This window comes from Oncorhynchus tshawytscha, linkage group LG30 (assembly GCF_018296145.1).
Source record: "Oncorhynchus tshawytscha isolate Ot180627B linkage group LG30, Otsh_v2.0, whole genome shotgun sequence".
NCBI lineage: Eukaryota > Metazoa > Chordata > Actinopteri > Salmoniformes > Salmonidae > Oncorhynchus > Oncorhynchus tshawytscha.
The window spans coordinates 4,941,444-4,962,046 of NC_056458.1; the positions used below are offsets into that span (position 1 = coordinate 4,941,444).

The 20,603-nt window shown below is 41.2% G+C and overlaps 1 protein-coding gene across 3 annotated transcripts; it reads right to left on the reverse strand.

Annotated features, from left to right (window-relative positions):
* Window positions 1–78: 78 nt before the first annotated feature.
* Window positions 79–18,673, reverse strand: LOC112228956 (fibroblast growth factor 13). Of its 3 annotated transcripts, XM_024394778.2 has the most exons (6): window positions 18,414–18,673; window positions 17,886–17,996; window positions 5,076–5,186; window positions 4,771–4,874; window positions 2,249–2,447; window positions 80–1,676 (listed from the first exon to the last, which is right to left on the reverse strand). In XM_024394778.2, exons 2-6 carry the CDS (start codon window positions 17,941–17,943, stop codon window positions 1,534–1,536), a joined length of 615 nt encoding a protein of 204 aa, XP_024250546.1. In that variant the 5' UTR covers window positions 17,944–17,996; window positions 18,414–18,673; the 3' UTR covers window positions 80–1,533. The 3 variants fall into 3 exon arrangements, with proteins under 3 accessions (XP_024250545.1, XP_024250544.1, XP_024250546.1); XM_024394777.2 differs by lacking the exons at window positions 17,886–17,996; window positions 18,414–18,673 and adding an exon at window positions 8,683–9,430 and having other exon boundaries at window positions 79–1,676; XM_024394776.2 differs by lacking the exons at window positions 17,886–17,996; window positions 18,414–18,673 and adding an exon at window positions 8,602–9,430 and having other exon boundaries at window positions 79–1,676.
* Window positions 18,674–20,603: the final 1,930 nt, after the last annotated feature.

The window sequence follows — 20,603 nt, forward strand, 5'->3', positions numbered from 1 at the left end:
CCTACCTTTTTTTAAAGGTATCTATGACCAACAGATGCACATCTGTATTCCCAGTCATGTGAAATCCATAGATTTAGTAGGGCCTAATGAATTCATTTAAATTGACTGATTTCCATACATGAACTGTAACTCAGTAACATCTTTGAAATTGTTGCAGGTTGCATTTATATTTTTGTTCAGTGCATTTGGCCCCAGGGAAGGAAAAAACAATGCAGGAGAATACATACAATCATTTTATCTGGACGAGCCCTCCATTTCACTAATAATCCCCACTTGATTGTACTTTTTTTTTTAAATCGAGGATTATGTTGTTATCCTTGCACATACACGAAAGCAAGCACGTAATACACATACACGTAAACAAATGACGAAACACATCTAAATACACTATGAAACTACCTTCATGGTTTGCTATGTCCCCTAGAATGGAAAAGGAGCCTACTAATGACACAATGCTGTAAAAGGGTTGATATAAGTGGCCTATTCAAACATCTCCCAAAACTCAAGAGGTCTCTAGTTAGGCTTTCGGATGTAATAACCGAAGATGGAAACAGACTCTTCAAATAATATAGATAAACAGAGGAGGGTCTGTGAAAACAAGTCCCTATAAACCACACATTGGCCGTGTCCAATTACCCGTGTCCTACTCATAGTCTACTTGCGTTCGACACAAAGGGTGTCAAATTTCGAAAATGTTATTCGCTTTAAATGCCACGATGTCATAGTCATTTCACGTTTCATCTAGTACGAGTTTGCTACATGCTATTGGGGCGGGGGAGAGAAACATATTTTCAGACCAACGTGTGCTTGGCAACAGTTGATAATCAGATAAGGGGAAGAGTTCTGCATTCTGCATTAGATGAGGCATTTTCAGTATGAGTGAGCCTAGTATGTTGAAATGTGTTACTTATTGTATACATTTTTTGCCAAACAGTATGTTGTAAATAGTATGTAGTACGATTAGTCCACAGTTTTTCTGACTTTTTTTGTCTTCAGCAAAACCAGAGAAACAGGTTTGAGTCTTTGGTACACAGGAACAAATGAACGCAATTGGTATGGCTGGCAAGCAATGTATATGGCAGATAGTAGGACCGATGCAGAAGGCTTGCAGATATGTACAGCTTTCTTGGACTCAAACACCCCAAAAAAGAGCTTTTTTTTTTAAGAGGCATGGAAGCGACCGATCACGGACCACCTAACTACTGGCCAGTAACTCTCCCTCTCAAGACCCTTGGAGAAAGAGATACATGGCTAATACGCTACATATGCTCAAGAATAATCCAAGGAAGAATATATACTCCAGACCAGCAAAATGGTTTAGGCCTTTTGTATCAAAGTTCATAGCAAATTTGACCCGCAGAAACCCATGGATTTTTTCATTGATGATGTCATAGTCTGTCACAGTGGTTTCAGTACACGCTAAGCTAAGCTAATTCCCTTGCTCTCCACCTGATCAGTTAGACGAGGATCAGTTGTGTCTGCTTACTGTACGATTGGGAGAGCCGCCCTCTGCCCGAGACGGACTCCCCACAGCTATGTGGACTGCTCGTTCTGGCTCAGTGTCTTCCCTCCTCCGTTCAGCAAGGCCGATGCACTGCGGCTCTTGGTGGGAGTACCGCTGCCGGAGCGGGAGAACTCGGTCAGGTCATGGAGTGAGGGTTCTCTGTACATGGCAACTGGAGGAGAAAGAGGCAGAGAGGAGCTCACGTTTGGTAAAGATAAAGTCTGGTTATCTGTATTATGCACAGTGTTGGGGAGTAGTAATTACATTTTGCTCCAGCTTGGTGGTAGTTGAACCACATTCAAATCTTGGTGGTGTTTACAGTAGTTAAATACTTTGTTTTTCCATGTAGCAGTGTAGCTAACTACTGGAACTACGCACTACTTCTTTTGCAGAAAGTAAATATGGATAAAGTAGGCCAGAATTTCCTTTCTTTATTGGCATCGAAAGTAATTTGGATGTCGGGAACTACTTTTTCAAAGTAACTTTAGTTAAGTAAACGATGTGTTTCATAAGGGTCGCTTTAGTGTAGCTGAACTTCTGCCGGTGTGAAGTAACCGGTAGCTTGGTAAACTATATTTCCAGAGTAGCTTCCCCAACACTTGATTATGCTTCTGACAAACATTCTTCCGTAAAACGCCAAAAGAAAATATACTAGGGTGAGTCTTTCTAGCGAGCCACTTCAGGGTTCCCACCAACAGACTTCAACACAGACGCACAAAGCCTCGCAGAAAAAGGCCCACTTGCCTTTCAGTGGTTTAGGGATGAAGTGGGCCGCTGGTTTATTCTTCTTCACATGGTTGCCCTTCATGATGACCCCCTCTTTATTGAGGCCAAGGTACCAGGCCCTGCCTGACTGCTGCTGTCTGTAGAGCATGGAGGAGTAGGTCACGTAGTAGTTCTCAAACACCGACTCCTTGAACTTACACTCTGGGGTGAAGTGCTCCTAAAGAGGGGGACAGCGAGGAGAGAGAGACAGGAGGGGGAATGTGTGTATGTGAGAAAATAAATAAAGAGAGAGCGGAAACAGATGGACAGACATAGAGAGAGAGAGAGAGAGAGAGAGAGAGAGAGAGAAAGAAAGAAAGCTCCACCTAGTTTCAGTCATTTCACTCTCACCTAGGCTATCCATTCATATCAAATGCCCAAAGGGGGAGTAAATGACGACAGAAGGGATGGAAACAACTAACTGGAATGAAACACTGACAGAATCGGGTTGAAAGCGGACACAGAAGACTGAGCTAAAATGCAGTTGGGACCAATTCCAGTTCTATGCTTGGGAACCTTTTACGTACAAGTCAGGATAGGCCGGCCACACAGTGCCCAGCAGCAAATCTACAATGCGAAAACCTCAGTTGTGACTGGTGAGCTGAATTGAACTCGCTTGCCATACTAGGGGAATAAGCCTAGGATGGGAATCTCTCTGATTTTTGGAGCCACCATGAGCCATCCATCACTCTCACAGCTTGCTCAGATTGTGACTTTTAAACTGCATGCTATGAAAACACTGACTCATTCGATTGCCAGACAAAAGTCAATACTTTCATTGGTAAAGATTGATACAAAACCACATTCTGGCACGAGATATCCAGTGACGCACGCACGCACGCATGCACACACACACACACACATGCACACACACACACACACACACACACACACACACACACACACACACACACACACACACACACACACACACACACACACACACACACACACACACATAAATAAATAAACACAATGAATGAACCTAAAAAAGTGTTTGAAATTCAATATCCATCCAGATTGCTAAATAACCTTACCAAAGCTGAAACAAGAACAACTTGAGAGGGTTAACATTAGCATTGCCATACTCATGTGTCTCCATGGTAACTTGCAACTCTTCCAGAATACAAACCAGCCCTCTCAATAAGATGCAGGTTACCAATGGGGACATAACAAATGGAACCAACTTGTGTTTTCACAGCAACAAGTGATTCTTAAATAGAATTAACATGGCTGTTAAGGTGACTTTCAATGTAATCAACTAGCTCAGTAACACAGGTAATTACTATACTGTGATATATAGTGCATTCGGAAAGTATTCAGAACCCTTGACTTTTTCCACATTTTGTTACGTTACAGCCTTATTGTAAAATGTATTACATTGCTTGTTTCCCTCCTCAATCTACAGTACACACAATACCCCATAATGACGAAGCAAAAAAAAAGTTTGGGACATTTTTGCAAATGTATTAAAAATAAAAAACCCGAAATATCACATTTACATAAGAATTCAGAGCTTTTTCTCAGTACTTTGTTGAAGCACCTTTGGCAGCGATTACAGCCTCGAGTCTTCTTGGGTATGACGCTACAAGCTTGGCACATCTGTATTTGGGGAGTTTCTCCCGTTGTTCTCTGCAGATCCCCTCAAGCTCTGTCAGGTTGGATGGGGAGCGTCTCTGCACAGCTATTTTCAGGTCTCTCCAGAGATGTTAGATCGGGTTCAAGTCCGGGCTCTGGCTGGGCCACTCAAGGACATTCAGAGACTTGTCCCGAAGCCACTTCTGCGTTGTCTTGGCTGTGTGTTTAGGGTTGTTGTCCTGTTGGAAGGTGAACCTTCGCCACGTTCTGAGGTCCTGAGTTCTCTGGAGCAGGTTTTCATCAAGGATCTCTCTGTACTTTGCTCCGTTCATCTTTCCCTCAATCCTGACTAGTCTCTCAGTCCCTGCGCTGAAAAACATCCCCACAGCATGATGCTGCCACCACCATGCTTCATCTTAGGGATGGTGCCAGGTTTTCTCCAGACATGACTTTTGGCATTCAGGCCAAATAGTTCAATCAGATCAGAGAATGTTGTTTCTCATGGTCAGAGTCCTTTTGACACACTCCAAGCGGGCTGTCATGTGCCTTTTACTGAGGAGTGGCTTCCGTCTGGCTACTCTACCATAAAGGCCTGATTGGTGGAATGCTGCAGAGATGGTTGTCCTTCTGGGAGTTTCTCCCATCTCCACAGATGAACTCTGGAACTCTGTCAGAGTGACCATCGGGTCCTTGGTCCCCTCCCTGACCAAGGCCCTTCTCCCCCGATTGCTCAGTTTGGCCGGACAGGTTATTATGTGTAGATTGATGAGGAAAAACATGTATTTAATCAATTTTAGAAGAAGGCTGTAAATGTAACAATGTGGAAAAAGTCAAGGGGTCTGAATACTTTCCGAATGTGCTGTACAACCTGCGTGTCACGTGTAGGAGACCCAATGTTGTGGTTGGGAAGGAAGGAGACTCACAGAGGTATACAGGAAGCCATCGTTGTTCATGGCCAGGTAGAGTTTGGTCTGAACCCCCTGAATGGCCACAACTCGCAGCCCAACAGGAATGAGGTTGAACACAGCTGCAATGTGGAATACAAAAGAGAGAGGGTATACTGTATAAGAGAAACATTATACTCAATATGCAATAGTGAAAATACAGCTACAGGAAATGTTTGAGCAAAAAAAATCAAGCCAACATTTCTTCTTGAATTCGACATAACAATAATCTGAATTCGGCACGAATTAAAGGCAAAAACACAGTCAAATGCACACAGTCCTACCATGGCTGTTGTCCTCGTCCTTGGTTCCATCGATGGTTCCATCAGCTTGCATCTGAAGGTAGAAGCCTGTGCGGCTGTACAGCCTTGTCACTATCCCCTTCAGCTGGGGCTCTGTGGAGACGACAGGGCAGAATGGGAGAACGGGAGGAGAGGGAAGAGAGGAGGAGAGGAGAGGAGAGATTGGACATATGCCAAGTCTATAGTCCAACGCTACTCGTTTGCCACGGCTTCACAGTCAGTAGTAAACTTTCCGGGGGAACCTCAGGCATCCCATAGACATCACACTAAGGCACAAACCCAGACAGTGTGATGGGTACCTGGGATCGTGGTGTCCGGCCATGCAAAAAAAAAGAAAGAAAAGATGCTCATTCATAGATCCAAAAAAAGGTGCACTAGCTTTCTGGATACGGTGCAATGTATTTTGAATGTAACGCTTGTTTAGATGATAATTTCATGCACAACAGAAGCATGGAAGTGTGAAGGTGTTGTGCACGTATCCGATAATGACACTGAACGTATTGCTGGTGTCTTAAGTGTTCGAGTGAGGTAATGAAATGATGAGTGCATGGACTTGCAGGATCACCAGAGTTTGATGGAATAGGTCGTCAAATAAGGTCTTTCTTACAGTGGGGCAAAAAAGTATTTAGTCAGCCACCAATTGTGCAAGTTCTTCCACTTAAAAAGATGAGAGAGGCCTGTAATTTTCATCATAGGTACACTTCAACTATAACAGACAAAATGAGAAAAGAAAACCAGAAAATCACATTGTAGGATTTTTTATGAATTTATTTACAAATTATGGTGGAAAATAAGTATTTGGTCAGCTACAAACAAGCAAGATTTCTGTCTCTCACAGACCTGTAACTTCTTCTTTAAGAGGCTCCTCTGTTCTCCACTCGTTACCTGTATTAATGGCACCTGTTTGAACTTGTTATCAGTATAAAATACACCTCTCCACAACCTCAAACAGTCACACTCCAAACTCCACTATGGCCAAGACCAAAGAGCTGTCAAAGGACACCAGAAACAAGATTGTAAACCTGCACCAGGCTGGGCAGACTGAATCTGCAATAGGTAAGCAGCTTGGTTTGAAGAAATCAACTGTGGGAGCAATTATTAGGAAATGGAAGACATACAAGACCACTGACAATCTCCCTCGATCTGGGGCTCCACGCAAGATCTCACCCCGTGGGGTCAAAATGATCACAAGAACGGTGAGCAAAAATCCCAGAGCCACACGGGGGGACCAAGCGAATGACCTGCAGAGAGCTGGGACCAAAGTAACAAAGCCTACCATTAGTAACACGCTACGCCGCCAGGGACTCAAATCCTGCAGTGCCAGACGTGTCCCCCTGCTTAAGCCAGTACATGTCCAAGCCCATCTGAAGTTTGCTAGAGAGCATTTGGATGATCCAGAAGAGGATTGGGAGAATGTCATTTGGTCAGATGAAACCAAAATATAACTTTTTGGTAAAAACTCACCTTGTCGTATTTGGAGGACAAAGAATGCTGAGTTGCATCCAAAGAGCACCATACCTACTGTGAAGCATAGTGGTGGAAACATCATGCTTTGGGGCTATTTTTCTGCAAAGGGACCAGGACGACTGATCCGTGTAAAGGAAAGAATGAATGGGGCCATGTATCGTGAGATTTTGAGTGAAAACCTCCTTCCATCAGCAAGGGCATTGAAGATGAAACGTGGCTGGGTCTTTCAGCATGACAATGATCCCAAACACACTGCCCGGGCAACGAAGGAGTGGCTTCGTAAGAAGCATTTCAAGGTCCTGGAGTGGCCTAGCCAGTCTCCAGATCTCAACCCCATAGAAAATCTTTGGAGGGAGTTAAAAGTTTGTGTTGACCAGAAACAGCCCCAAAACATCACTGCTCTAGAGGAGATCTGCATGGAGGAATGGGCCAAAATACCAGCAACAGTGTGTGAAAACCTTGTGAAGGCTTACAGAAAACGTTTGACCTCTGTCATTGCCAACAAAGGGTATATAACAAAGTATTGAGATAAACTTTTGTTATTGACCAAATACTTACTTTCCACCATAATTTGCAAATAAATTCATTAAAAATCCTACAATGTGATTTTCTGGATTTTTTTTCTCATTTTGTCTGTCATAGTTAAAGTGTACCTATGATGAAAATGACAGGCCTCTCTCATCTTTTTAAGTGGGAGAACTTGCACAATTGGTGGCTGACTAAATACTTTTTTGCCCCACTGTATGCTATAACATCACCATTTGGACAGAGGTGCCATTTACTCCAAGGTCTTCACGCTTTAAAGTGGGATAGAAGTGGTGCTGTTGGCATTCGTGGTGATGATCAGTGGTGTAGTGAAGGATATACCGACTTGTTTTTCAGCGGGCATTGCGTATACTCACTTCGTAGTCCCCACGATGCATATCAGAGTAGTGTGGTGGAGGTACGTGCCATTGTCAATGAATAAGGCTAATTGAACAGATCAGAATGTTTATCTTAAAATGTTGGCCAACTATTATTGGTTCACATTTTAGGTGCAGCGGTAGGCCTTATGTGCAAATGTTCCGAAGTGCAATTTGCGGATAAATACTGTTCTAAAAATGCGTACTGCACGTGAGCATAAATTTAGGAAGAGGGGAGATCTAAAGATGCAACAACTATCATGGGATGCTAATATGACTAGGATAATGCCTTTGGCTGCTAGACAATGAAAGAAAGTGGAAAGAAAACCAACAGAACAGGAGAACGCATAATGAGGAAGTCTTTATAAAATACTTGCCTCCATGTTTCTATGGTGGGATTTTGGCTATAGGCTACTTTAAAGCAAGGTAAGACATGCCTCATAATATGAAGTAAAACATCCAGGTTTCAACAATTAAGGAACAGGAAAAATGTAACGATGGCGATGATAGGCCTAACCGGCTTCTGGTAGCCGAAAAAGGCTTTCCCATAAACCTTCTCAATTAAATATTAAATAGCTACAAAGTAGCCTATGCCTACCTGGCAGAATGATATCATGATTATTTGCATCAATCCCATTGGCAATTTCTTTGGCAAACTCCATCTTATGTGCTACAGAAACACCACTAACCAAACAACAGTGCTAGGTGCCTGCACACTTGAATTAAACGGTAACTGCACTTAAAAATCTAAAATTCTTAGATTTTTCCCAAACCTCCAAAATGGTCTCCTGATGTGGTTTAAGGTTTGTTATCGACTTAGAACATGAAATGTTGTCGTTTTTTTTCCTATTAAAAAAGTGTGACTGTGAGACCAAAAACCTGAAGAAAATGGGAAAAATGCTAAACCTGTACATTTCTGACAGCCTCATTTATCTGTTTCAAATAGTAGGCCTACAATTAGCCTAATTGCACTGTACGGCTTGGGTTGGCCTGACTGTGAATGACCAATATGGGATTCATCCTTTTAGGTCATTCAGAGTATATGTCACTGTTTCTCATAGAATTTTTCACACAGTGCACCTTTCCTTTTTCCAGGCTGACCGTTTGGGAAATTATTAGCAAAATGAAAGTATACCCACTTCTCCAGGCATCACTACACCGCTGATGATGATGATGGTTATGATAACCGTTTTTTTTTGTGTTAAGTCGAAAGATCACACCTGGTCGCCTTATTCTCTTCCGTTTCTTAGAGCCAAAGAGTTTGACGCGTGAGAACACGTTCAGCTTGCTCGGTTTGTCACAGGGTCCCCTGTCCCCTGCTTTGCAATTATCCGGACTGCTTGCGCAGCGGCAGGCATTCGCCTTCTCCCGCTCCCTCGCCTGCCTCTTCTGCCGAATGAGGGAGCTGGCGATCGCCGCGGCCATAGCCAGCTTGGCGGCTTGGTGATGACAAAACGTCCCAGGAGAAAATTTGAGATCCTCCGCTCACCAAACAATGAATATTATCCAATGCAGTCTTTGTAGTATTGTTTTTAAGTCAACCAAATAATCCATGATAGCCTTCAGGTGTGTAATAAAAGCATTATATTAGCCTACACATTTTAATTGTCAAAGCTGGAAAAGAAGATTCTGGATATTCCAAGCAGAAAAACCTTCAGCTGTGAATCAACAGCTAGTCCCTCCAATTCATACATTTGATTTGTTGTTGATCACTGCAGCTTCTCTTGCATGCACGCAATGGCTGTGATGTGTCCACTCTACGTGAGAAAAATGCAGTCCTCAAATTGTTTTTCAGTCAATGAAACAACTCTTGTCATAGTTGTGTGTGCCATTGATGCAGCAACCACAAGCAATCCTCTCCTCCGGGTTGGAGCCAATGCCACGTACAGTAATGGCTTACGGTAAATAGAACCTGTTAAAGCCATGAGGTATAAAAATCATGTATGTTATGCTGTGGAGAGAGTAGGAGGGAGGGAGAGAGAGAGAGAGAGACAGCGACAGCGAGAGAGAGAGAGAGAGAGAGAGAGAGAGAGAGAGAGACAGCGACAGAGAGAGAGACAGAGAGAGAGAGACAGAGAGAGAGAGAGAGAGAGAGAGAGAGAGAGAAGAGAGAGAGAGTCTAGCCTCATTTTGGTGCAGAGGTTCCCCTATTACCGTTCTCCTAGCAGCAGGATATTATGCTGGCTGCAAGAGCACAGGTTTTTATTTTATTTAAAAATAAGAGTCCCCCTGCAAAGACACGCTAAACTTTAGAAATATATATATATATATATATATATTTAGTACTCTAGTGCAGTACAAATGTTTTTCACAGCATTGCAACCACTTTAGAAGGCTTACACCAATACTGGTACGTTGAAAGCTATTGTGTAGACTATATTTAAAGAAATACACTTTTAATAAAATACAAATATATGTAACTGGAATTACTCAATAGAGTCTGCAAAACTTAAATTGGTCTGGGTTTAATACAGAGTGCTAGTGACTCCTTAATCCACCCTCTCCATACACTGTGTATGAATTACATATGGGCTTATATAGAAAAAGCGATCCAATGTGCCGAGGTAAAAAGGGGGTTGGGATTACTCAGTGGGGTCTGTAGAATCTATGTATGGTGTTATTTCATGAGGAAATGTGATCTAAATACCCAGCAGGACTTTCTAATACAACCAATCCATTGGTCCCCAGCAATTACATATGGGTTTATAGAGAAAGATACATCATATAGTTTATCTATATATGGTGCAATTTAATGGGGGACTGTGGTCTAAATACCCAGCAGCACGTTCTTCTCTTCCTCCTCAATGCACTGCAATTAATTGATGACGCTGCACTTGAAACACAGAAGACATTTTTGACTGTAGATTTTTTTTAAAAGTAGAGTACCTGTGTCGTGAAATGTGGGTCTGAAATGTACGAGGACGACCTTTATCAACAACCCTCAGTAATTCAACTACTTAATAGGAACATTGTAGGTTAAACCGCCTTACAATGATCTGGTGCTATCCGTGGTCCTGAAGTCAATGCCGATATACACGCAGAACTAATCAACACTCAAAAAACAAACGCACTTTGCAAACATTTTATTCAAAATGAAAATCGTGTTTATTTACAAGGTCAACGTAATGAATATCAACCAGGCTATTAGTACACAGTATAATCACGGTTTCAGAACAGCAATGGACACAATCATTTACAAGTTACAGGCCTTTATGTGTTGCTTACCTAACAAGGTTAGCAGTATACAGTAAAGGTCTATTAACTAGTTTTCAAAAACAACAGAGAGAAGATCATTTACAATCTAAATTATGGTGATTGTCTATGAACGTCAGCAAAGGCATTTTTTCTGAGTTTAAAGTGCATTACGTGAGACAATCCACAATAACAATCGAAAGAGAAAATATTTTGAGAAGCACTGGAATTTATTTAATAAAACGTGTCAGTTAATTCCCGTTTTAACACACTGGGATACATTCATTCATTTCAGTCCCCCGTTTCATAAAATGTTTAGGCTAAAAATGCAAGGTCTAACACACTCTATGATTCGTTTCAATCACTCATTGAATAAATAAATACAATGAATGATGGGCACCGATATGGAAAATCTATATCGACATCACTTGCCTTTTTCGATTCAATATTGATATGCCGGTTTGTAGATTAACACATTGCGACTGTGTTGAATGTTTCTGTATAGTCCAGACAACTGCTTGTGGATTTCCCATTGGGCCAGGTGTGCTATGGTGGCATAAAACTATCTAAACAGTTTTAAACTAAGTATGCTAAGGAACCTGTTTCAGGTTTAGTGGAGGTTTTTAAAGAATGAGAAGCAGCCAGTGAGAAGGTCTGTTGGAGGGCGTTGCGCATGCAGGAAGAGTTATGTAAGCTTTTTTTTACAGAACACTGAAGAATAAACCAATATCACGATACGCCTTGCTCATATCGATATCAAACAATATCGATATCTCATCGACTTATCAAAATTACCACTACATTAAATAAATAACAAATGTATATTTAAATATAATTTCATTATTAAAGGGCAATTCGGACACTTTTCAACATCACATGCAGAAGGTAAAGGAACCCCTTTACAAACATATACTGGCTTAGAAGTCTATCCTTTGTTATGGCAAATGTTCATTTAATTCACCCTGGCATTAAATGTACTGTAAATGGAGAATGTTATGGACTGTGACATTGATGTCTTCATGGCTGTGTGAAAATTATGTTGAAAAGTGGTGGGCTTATATTTTGAAGGTTTCCTCATGACCATATAAAGTGACGCCATAACTTGTGCTGCTGGCAGAATACTAGTGGTGCCATTACTCTTTCCACCTCCCTAACTCTGCGGTATGAATTGCGCAATAGACAGGAGTCTTGTCCAAATTGATTAGGAGAAACGGGTAACTGAATATAAGCATATGACAGGCATGAGACGCTGATCCAAAAACAATTCAAGAAAACGTTGTATTGCATAAATCCAGGGATATATATAGATAGCTCTGATGTCGCATATGTCCTCATCGCAAAAATAATCAGGAGAGGGAGATGTGTCCAGTTGAGTGTTTTCTGCTAAGACTAACTTGTTTGCGGCAGATCATGCCTCATTCAGCTCCCTGTCCTCTCTCCAACGGGGATGCGGTCATGTGATATGAATCTGCATAATATACTTTCCAAAAGGTTCATTCAATCGGTGCATTCCCGAAGCGCCGAGAACATAAACCGAGATCTCATCGGTTTCCAGAAGGACTATGGTATAGGTCTTCATCCTGAGGTAAAATCTATCTAACGTCAATGCCGTGCCTGTCTTCACTCAGGTAACAACCACACCCGTCATCAGATTGAAATGCATTTAAAATGTATTTGTGGTTTCGGATTTGGCGCCATATATTCTATAGGTCCTTTCAGGTCAATGAAAGTTCGAGGATCAATGAGTGGCGTCTCCTGGTTTTATTTGGATGAATAATTAAAGCATAACCAATCATATTCTTCGATTGAGATTTAATGAGATCTAATGTGAAATAAAATGTCCACGTAGGCTAGTATAACTTTCCCCTATTATAACTTTCTTTGTATTTGGATGAATGATTTCCATATATAACCCTACTTTAAAGCCCTTTAGTTGCTTGATTCGTGGTATAAATCTAGGTTTATACTAGTGGCACTGTTGTTTTGATTTTCTGTTTACTCTCCTCTGGTGTTCAATTGCCTTCTCTAAGGCCCTTAACACAGATCATTTCTTCAATTGCATCACCTGCAGTTCACAGAGAATCACTCACACTTAGAATGACCTAATTCTTGCCTTCTCGTATCAACAGTAAAATAACAACCTCACCCATACCAACAACAACAGTTAAACTGTGAATAGATAAATGTTTTAACATCACATATCGCAGGAAGGCAACACAATGTCACTTCAGCACCTTGGACAGGGAGCGTCATTTATAACTTCAGGGCATTGGAAAGGGAGTATCACTTATGACTTCAGTGCCTTGGACAGGGAGCGTCACTTAACTTTAGCACCTTGGACAGCGCAAACGTACACTACTATTTCTATGAAATACCTATTAAATTATATTTGACAGGGAATGTCACTACATTAGCACCGTGAGCAAAAACGTCACAAGATCAGCACCAGGGACAGGGATGTTACCTCTGAGCTCAGCACAATGGACAGGAACCGTTACTCTAAGATCAGCACCGTAGACAACACTCGTACTCACAACAGGCACTCCAGGAGGGGAAAACTACGTCAACCTATTTCAACCTACAGTATGCCAACAAGAGCATTAGGCTATGTAGGCTCAGTACACTCTTAGAAAGGAAGGTGCTATCTAGAACCTAAAAGGGTTCTGCGGCTGTCCCCATAGGATAACTCTTTGAAGAACACATTTTGGTTCCAGGTAAAAACCCTTTTGGTTCCACATAGAGCCTTTTTTATGTTCCATGAAGAACCCTTTTCACAGAGAGTCTACCCAAAAGGAAAAAGGAACCCCAAAAGGGTTCTACCTGGAACAAAAAATGGTTCTCCCATGGGGACAGTCGAAGAACCCTTTTGAAATCCTTTTTGCTAAGAGTGTGGGCTAGGCCTAATATTTGATTGAATTGAATGGGAAAAGTACGATACTTTTTAGCTAAATCCCCCCCGCCCCAAAACTCATTTTTTGCTATTTTATTTTAAAAACATAAAGATGATTCTATATTTTAACAATAAAACGTATTTAAGTGAGCGTACCTGATGCTGATCTCCGCAGAGGGAGAGTCATGCTTCGCCAAGGAAGAGTCCTTTGTTAATGTTTCAGCAGGACTTTCCGAAGTTTAAACCGACAATTCTCAAAGGCATTCCATCCATTAAATCTGTGCACGTGGTTGTGATGGGATATCATTATAGAGCATTAGTGGAAGGCCATTAATATGACTTTAGAAACGCTCGTTAATGATTTATCCCAAGGTATCGCTGATCGGGAAAAAAAACATGCATATCACTGGGCCACTGTAGCCTACGCTGATGTGCAGGAAGGTAAGGGAACCCCTTTACAAACATATACTGGCTTAGAAGTCTATCCTTTGTTATGGCAAATGTTTATTTTATTCACCCTGGCATTAAATGTACTGTAAAGTGTGAATGTTATGGACTGTGACATTGATGTCTTCATGGCTGAATTGATCTAAACATCAAATAGATCGCAGGTATCCATAACATAGACTACAACACTCCCACAACAGCCGTGGAAATAAAGGGGAAGCCAAGCAATCCACCCCCATTAAAGATGGATTCTGCACTAGGGGGGAACAGAGCCACTTTCTGCCCCACAGCCGTTTTTTTTTTTTTTTTTTTTTTTTTTTTGATGAAGCAGAGGTGGGGAGCGCTGGGGGAACGTTGCGCATCATGGCAAACAAAATGTACAGTACATACATGCTTCTGTTCTATTGCAAGTGTTCATTTTCTGGAGTAACTTCTTTGTTGTAATATCGCAAACGAACGTGGCAGTTTCACCATTAAGGATTCCAGCTTTAAAGATTTTACTCGCAACTCATTAAATCCAGAAGTAATAAGGAAGTCTTATTAGGCCTACAGCTCGGAACAATTATATTAACATGCTCTTTCTTCCTGTTACGACACAGATGGTCGTCATCGTGGTGAACAGTAGGCCAACGGTTTTGCATTAGAGAAATGATCAAATGAAAAAAGATCTTTCAATAATTAGAATGAGTCATAATTAGTGCGGGGAGTGGGCTATATAGTATATATAAACTACAATCTGTAAGCTGCAGTCATATTTGCGACCCTGTCTATCATTAGGTAACTCTAATAGAAAGTCTAACTGACCACAAACATAAACATTTCCACAGTCATTGGGGGAAAACTTCAAGGTAGACACAATAGCCTGCTTTCCGGAAACCATTTCCATTCAATTTCTACCATTAAATCTCTACAATTTAACTTCATCTCAGGGCAGGGGCGTTCTTTTCCAATCCGATTCAGATTCTTTAGTCTACAGATTGTATTTTCAGGTAGGCTATAAGGACACCAGCATACCAGGTATGCCCTCTTATGTGCAGTATTACAAACTGGTGATAACTTATCCCCGTTGAGTTGTAACTCGTCAAACTGGAACACTCTCCACTAGATGGAGCCAAATGAAAGTAAAATCATTTAGGAGTGAGTGGGGCTCCAGGGTCCATATTCATAAAGTGGGTCAGGATATGAGTACTGATCTAGGATCAGCACTACTACTCTGACACACTTTATGTACAAACAAAAATGTGGTCCAAGACATCATCACCTACTACTTCTCCCATGAAGGAAAAAAAGCATTGAAGGTTTACTGTGGTGCATCCAGGCTGGGGTTAGGGGGGTTCGAATGCTGGGAAAAAAGCACATCCTAATCCTGTTGAATGACATCAACATGCCATTCAAAGGACAACTGAATTCAAGCAAAGCCCAAAGATGTATATCAAAAAGACAAACCAGGTGCAAACATGACATTTTCATGGACAAACCCTCAGGAGAGATTTCTCTTCCCATTCTGATGGCTTGCTTCAATCGACAGCAGAAGATTTTGTGACACGTATTACGGCAGGGGGACTCAATAATCACCACCTCCACAGATTGGCTAGAATCCTGCCGTAACCGAACATAATCCAGGATCTTGCACCGTGGTTATAATATATCCTACCATAAAATGAGTTCGATTGTGCACCAACAATACACATACTGCACACACACACAGTAAGACGTGGATTTATATAACCCTCTCTCACCAGAGACAGCAGAATATTCTGCGAGATCAAGGAAGAACACCCGTGTCCATTATCTTTTTGCCCGAGCATCTTTCTTCTGGAGGTAATGCACACCATTTGGCCTGGAAAATGGTGACTAGGCACTGCCAGTACTCAGGATGAGTGACTGTGCTGCCAAGACACATGTCGATGGGCTCCTGTCATGTGTAACCCGGTGGCGAAGGAGTTTGGACAGAGGGTTTTTGGTGTAAATGGGATTTAAATGTCTTCAATAAAAGCCTTTTTGATACCTCTAGTTTGTCCATACAAAATTTGCTTTGTGTTTTTGGATAAATGATCAGTTGGCATAAATGGATATGTTGAAACGGTAATAATCAGAATCAAAAAATATATGCATGTAGTTAAATTGCGGTGAGTTACATTATCTCCAGCTTCCTACACTTTAATGCTGATGATAAACTGATGATAAACTGCCAGGATGGATAGTGTCAGTTAGTGTCCACACATGATCAGTGGGCGGTGAGAGACAGCAGTCTTGCAGCCCTAGGGTCTGCTGTGGCTATGGGCAGAGGCAGACCTCCATCTGCCGAATAACAGTCCACAATAATGTGGCTTACGCTGTCACAATTGACAGTCACTTGTGTTCATGTCTAAAGCGTAGAACAGGGCTTTAAAGCACCAATTCATATGGGACAAAAAATATATATAAAAACATTTGTTTATAGAAGATGTTGGAGCCTGAAACACAACACAAAACACCCCTTTGACAGTCCGTCTGGAAAAATCGAGTATGGATGCTGAGCTGAAACATTACCGAAGATACCCACCTTTAGCATCCTTTAAGGAAAAAGGCAATTGAAAGTGGCATCATCTCAACTTCAAATCCTTATGTTATCAACCGTTTTGTTCCTTTATCTGCACTTTATTTAACCTCCTTAATTCACATGATTTTATAAACGTTAAATTACTTTGTGTCTACAGTCTACACTAACTTAAAACCCGCTGCAAAGTCTAAAAATGTAAGATCCTTTGGGGTCCTTAGAAACTGGCTAAAGGACATCTAACCTTCTACCAGAGAAAGAGAGAGAGCGAGCAGAGATGTTTTGTTGTACCCTTACAGGATAACTGTTTTGATTTATCCTTACTCTGAGTAGCTACAATTACCTAGTAGCCACCTAGGCTACTATTTAGTCATTCTAGTCATGTGAATGCTATGAATGAACCATTGTTTTTCTAATGTATGAATATGATGTCATTATGAGATCTCCTAGTCTAAACCCTGTTAGGTCTACTCCCTGTAGAGATCTACTCAATGAATTATATATATACTAGATGACTATTAAGGGGCTGTGTTGAAGCCACCGTGCCTCCATCTTGGCACTCCCCCACAGTGTAAAAATATTTTGGAACCTAATAGAAATGCATTTATTAACGTCTACATTCTTTTTTTGCCACATTTTTCAGACAACTTATTGCAAACTTAAAAATGCGAAAGGGAAAAATATATACAAATATTTTCCTTACAGTATATATTTTTTTGAGATGACTAATTTTACTGTCCCCACTACAACAAAAAAATACTGAAATACATTAACTGGGGAGTGTCAACATGGCCGACCGGTGGCTTCAAAGCCTCTCAATGGCCAATACATAGAATCAGCAATCCAGGGTTTATATACATCATTTGGTGTACTCCCTGTAGTGAAAGCAGTGAGAACTCGCGGTCTACTACCTCCTTTGTCTCCATGGCAATTTTATTTTCCCAGCTTCCATTGCGGCGTTTCCCGCGGAGATTCTGTTCATGACATAAATATTTGTCCAGAACGCGCACCTCGCAGTGAACCACCATAACCTCTCCATTACGCACTACAGTTGTCATAACAGACCGGGTGTCTGTCTCTCCTCTCCATGCACACGGCATATTCTGTTTAGCCTACACTGTTTACATTTTTATCCAGTCGTTTCTCCTTGTTATTTGTATATCGTATCGACTGTGTGTAGGTAACCTTGATAATAGTCAAAACCGTTGTGATATTATATTGATGAGGTGCACTGAATTCGTTTAGTTGAAAGATCATTAACCGACTTCATGTTAAACCCCTACATTACAGTGAAAGTGACATAAAGCATTCCTAAAGGCTATACATTCTGTCATTTAGGTAGGCTGATCACTCACCTCTGGTTGCATGTTCCTTTTCCTCCTTTGTCACTTGTTTCGCCGTTTTCGCACTCATAGAGCCGTTTTGGTAAAGCTTCAACCCAGCAGAACAACGCCACACTGGTTCTCCTTCGAATTACAAGAATATGTAAAGCGGTTTCAGATTTTTTTATTTATCATCAGGTGGGGCTCTGTGGCACAAAAACACTAAGGATAAGCTACTTGACCGTAAACTACTGGTCGTTTAGCCAGGGAGTCTGCTGACTTGATTTATTGAGAGAGGTAATATATAAAACATAATTTACCATGTGAATTCAGTGTCCAGTAAAACACGTAATCTTAATGTAATATTAAAGAAGATATTTTCAGCATTGTTGTAAACCACATAAAACAGTTCGATTACTCAGACCACTCCGCCACGTTTTTGCAAGCAAAGCAAAACTGCCATAACCGAGACATACACACATTGATACAAATGATCATATTTCTAAGGTGTCAAATTGATAGCAGGTGATACAAAATGACAAGTGAACGGAGGTAGTTTACCAAGATTGAGTAACCTCCCTCGGTGTCCTTCCACAAGAACCGACAACGCAGCCGCCACTCAGCCACACAGGTCCGCGCCTGCGAGACTCTGAAGAACACTATCCGGGACTCAAGATTCCAAGGAGCCAACTTCACAGTGCAAGTGTCAAGTTGTTTAAAGAGATTTCATTGAAACAAAACAGTCAAAATGAATAAAACGACATTTTAAATCATCTGAAATGCATGAGTACTCCCCGTATTTGTATTATTACTCCCAATACAGGCACTAGCCTCTTCCAAAAAGGACTTCAATAACGCGTGACAGCCTAATCATCATCGTGATCAGAATCATCATCCTCATCATCATCTGTCATACTTCTTCGTTTTAGGTTGTGATTATCACGACTACGAATGCTTATACAATCACAAGTATTTAGTGGTAAGCCTACTTAGAACATTCTATTATCTTAGTCTTGGCTGTCTTTCCTGTCATGATCATTATGACTTTCTGAGGTCCATTTAGTTCTTATACTAACGAACTAATCAAGAGTAACTGGCTCAAAACTACAGCCTACAAGATTAAGGGCAGAGTAGATTGACTGACAAAAACATTTGTTGAATAGGCATAATGACTTTTTTTTTCGGGGGGGGTCTGAGTTATTTCATTGTATTTTTGTTGACAGGACAGAGGAAATGACAGATAGGGAGACAGATATTAGAGAGGGTTACATAAAGTGGTGAAGGGCACAGACAGTGGGGGGAGTGGGCATATGTGATCCATAGTCCGGACCAGACTTCAGCACCTTGATAGGATTTTTAAATGAGATTATTGTATATAAAATCCTATAGGATAGAATCCTATAGAATCCTACCAGTCCAAATAGGACTGGTTCCAAAATCTGATAATATTTTTTCTAATGGATTCTAATTGCATTGTAATTGGATCCTTGTATTTGAATCCAATAGTATCCTATAGGATTTCTAGTTTTTTTTGTTCTCCTATAGGATTTAAATACATTTTGTTTATGGGAATTGTATATATATTTATGTTACATTCTTAAGGATTTTTTTCCTCAAACCATAGCTATACACTAATAGGATTCTGATAGAGGCGATACAAAATCTTACAGCATTGCGAGAATCCTACAGGATCCGTTAGGATGAGCCTACTTTTGATGTCCATGAAAGAAAGCAGTCCAATAGGATTCCAATAGCTTTCTGATAGAGCATCCACAATCAACATTTTTTGGGGGGGATATTATGTTGCAACAAGATTAAAGTACATTTTCGACGACAGCTGTTACAGCAATAATGTTAAGTCATACGAAAGTGTTACCGTGTGTGAAGTTTCAAATACATTCTGTCATTACTAAATGTGTAATGTGATATATTTTAACATGACTATTTTTGTTTTTACAACAGCAAAAAACATTTGTTGAATAAAATATTTAATCAGTCGTCTTTCTAAAATGAAGGGGATGATGACGCAATCTTTGCAAGAGGGAGGGATTCTGATTTCATTGGTCCTCAACCCGTTGACTTAGTAATTTCATTCAGGGTAAGTGTAGTTAGCTGTGAGTTAGCCTGCCTTTAAACAGGTTAACATTCAAGGCCACAGGGCCAGACAGATACCCAGGATGCGTACTCAGAGCATGCGCTGACCAGCTGACTAAAGTAACCTGCCTAAATGACTATCGCCCCGTAGCACTCACATCTGTAGCCATTAAATACTTTGAAAGGCTTGTCATGGCTCACATCAACACCATCATCCCAGACACCCTGGACCCACTCCAATTCGTATACCACCCCAACAGATCCACAGATGACGCAATCTCTATTGCACTCCACTCTGCCCTTTCCCACCTGGACAAAAGGAACACCTACGTGAGAATGCTGTTCATTGACTACAGTTCAGTGTTTAACACCATAGTGTCCTCCAAGCTCACCACTAAGCTAAGGATCCTCAAAAACGTCCCTCTGCAACTGGATCCTGGACTTCCTGACAGGAGGTAGGCAATAACATATCCTCCATGCTGACCCTCAACACAGGGCCCTCAGGGGTTTGTGCTTAGTCCCCTCCTGTACTCACTGTTCACGCACGACTGTGTTGCCGCACACAACTCCAGCACCATCATTAAGTTTGCAGACGACACGACGGTGGTAGGACTGATCACCGACAACGATGAGACAGCTTACAGGGAGGAGGTCAGA